The sequence below is a fragment of the Gallinula chloropus genome (assembly GCF_964237585.1).
Source record: "Gallinula chloropus genome assembly, chromosome: 10".
In the NCBI taxonomy this organism is placed as follows: domain Eukaryota; kingdom Metazoa; phylum Chordata; class Aves; order Gruiformes; family Rallidae; genus Gallinula; species Gallinula chloropus.
Genome location: NC_140095.1, coordinates 2065056 through 2065545, shown reverse-complemented (window position 1 = coordinate 2065545; position 490 = coordinate 2065056). Strand labels below are relative to the sequence as shown.

At 59.0% G+C, this 490-nt stretch overlaps 1 protein-coding gene across 1 annotated transcript in view; it reads left to right on the top strand.

Moving 5' to 3' along the window:
- The window catches only part of LOC311195311 (hydrocephalus-inducing protein homolog), a gene marked incomplete at both ends in the record, with an annotated part of 67519 nt that extends 67317 nt beyond the window's left edge, over window positions 1-202 (top strand). Inside the window, one exon of the mRNA XM_084268690.1 lies at window positions 171-202. Within this exon, the coding sequence (XP_084124816.1) occupies window positions 171-202 (32 nt within the window). The remainder of the gene's footprint in view (window positions 1-170) is intronic.
- Window positions 203-490: the final 288 nt, after the last annotated feature.

Sequence of the window (490 nt, the reverse complement as noted above, 5' to 3'; positions counted from 1 at the left end):
AGACTTAACTACGGGGGCTCTATTCTTACAATAAAATAACTATCCTAAAGAGTATTTAGTAAACGAAAAGACTGAGAAAAAGAACAGGTGCTGTGGAGTGCCCGTGGGGGCTGGTGTTTGCCCCAGCTGCTGGTCCAGGCCCGGCTTCGATGGCTCCGGGGTCTCCCTAGTCTTGCCGGTGGTGTGGCCTCTTGGGGTCTGAAGCGTCGTCTGAGGACCCACTCGCTCTCCTCTTCGGGGGCCGCCGTGGTGAAGAGGTGGAACTCCTGCCGGGTGATGACTCCCTGCCCTGGGCAGCCATGGAGGAAGCTGCCACCTCCTGTCCCAACTCCTCCAAGGACTCCTCCTCTGCGCTGGTGTTGGAAGACGGAGTCACCACCAGCGAGGGGGCAGGAGTGGGCTGTGAGGAGGTGGTAGGAGTCTCCTGCAGTGAAGGAACAGGACTTCCCTCTGGTGATGATGTAGGAGTCCCCCCAGGGATGAGGGCAGG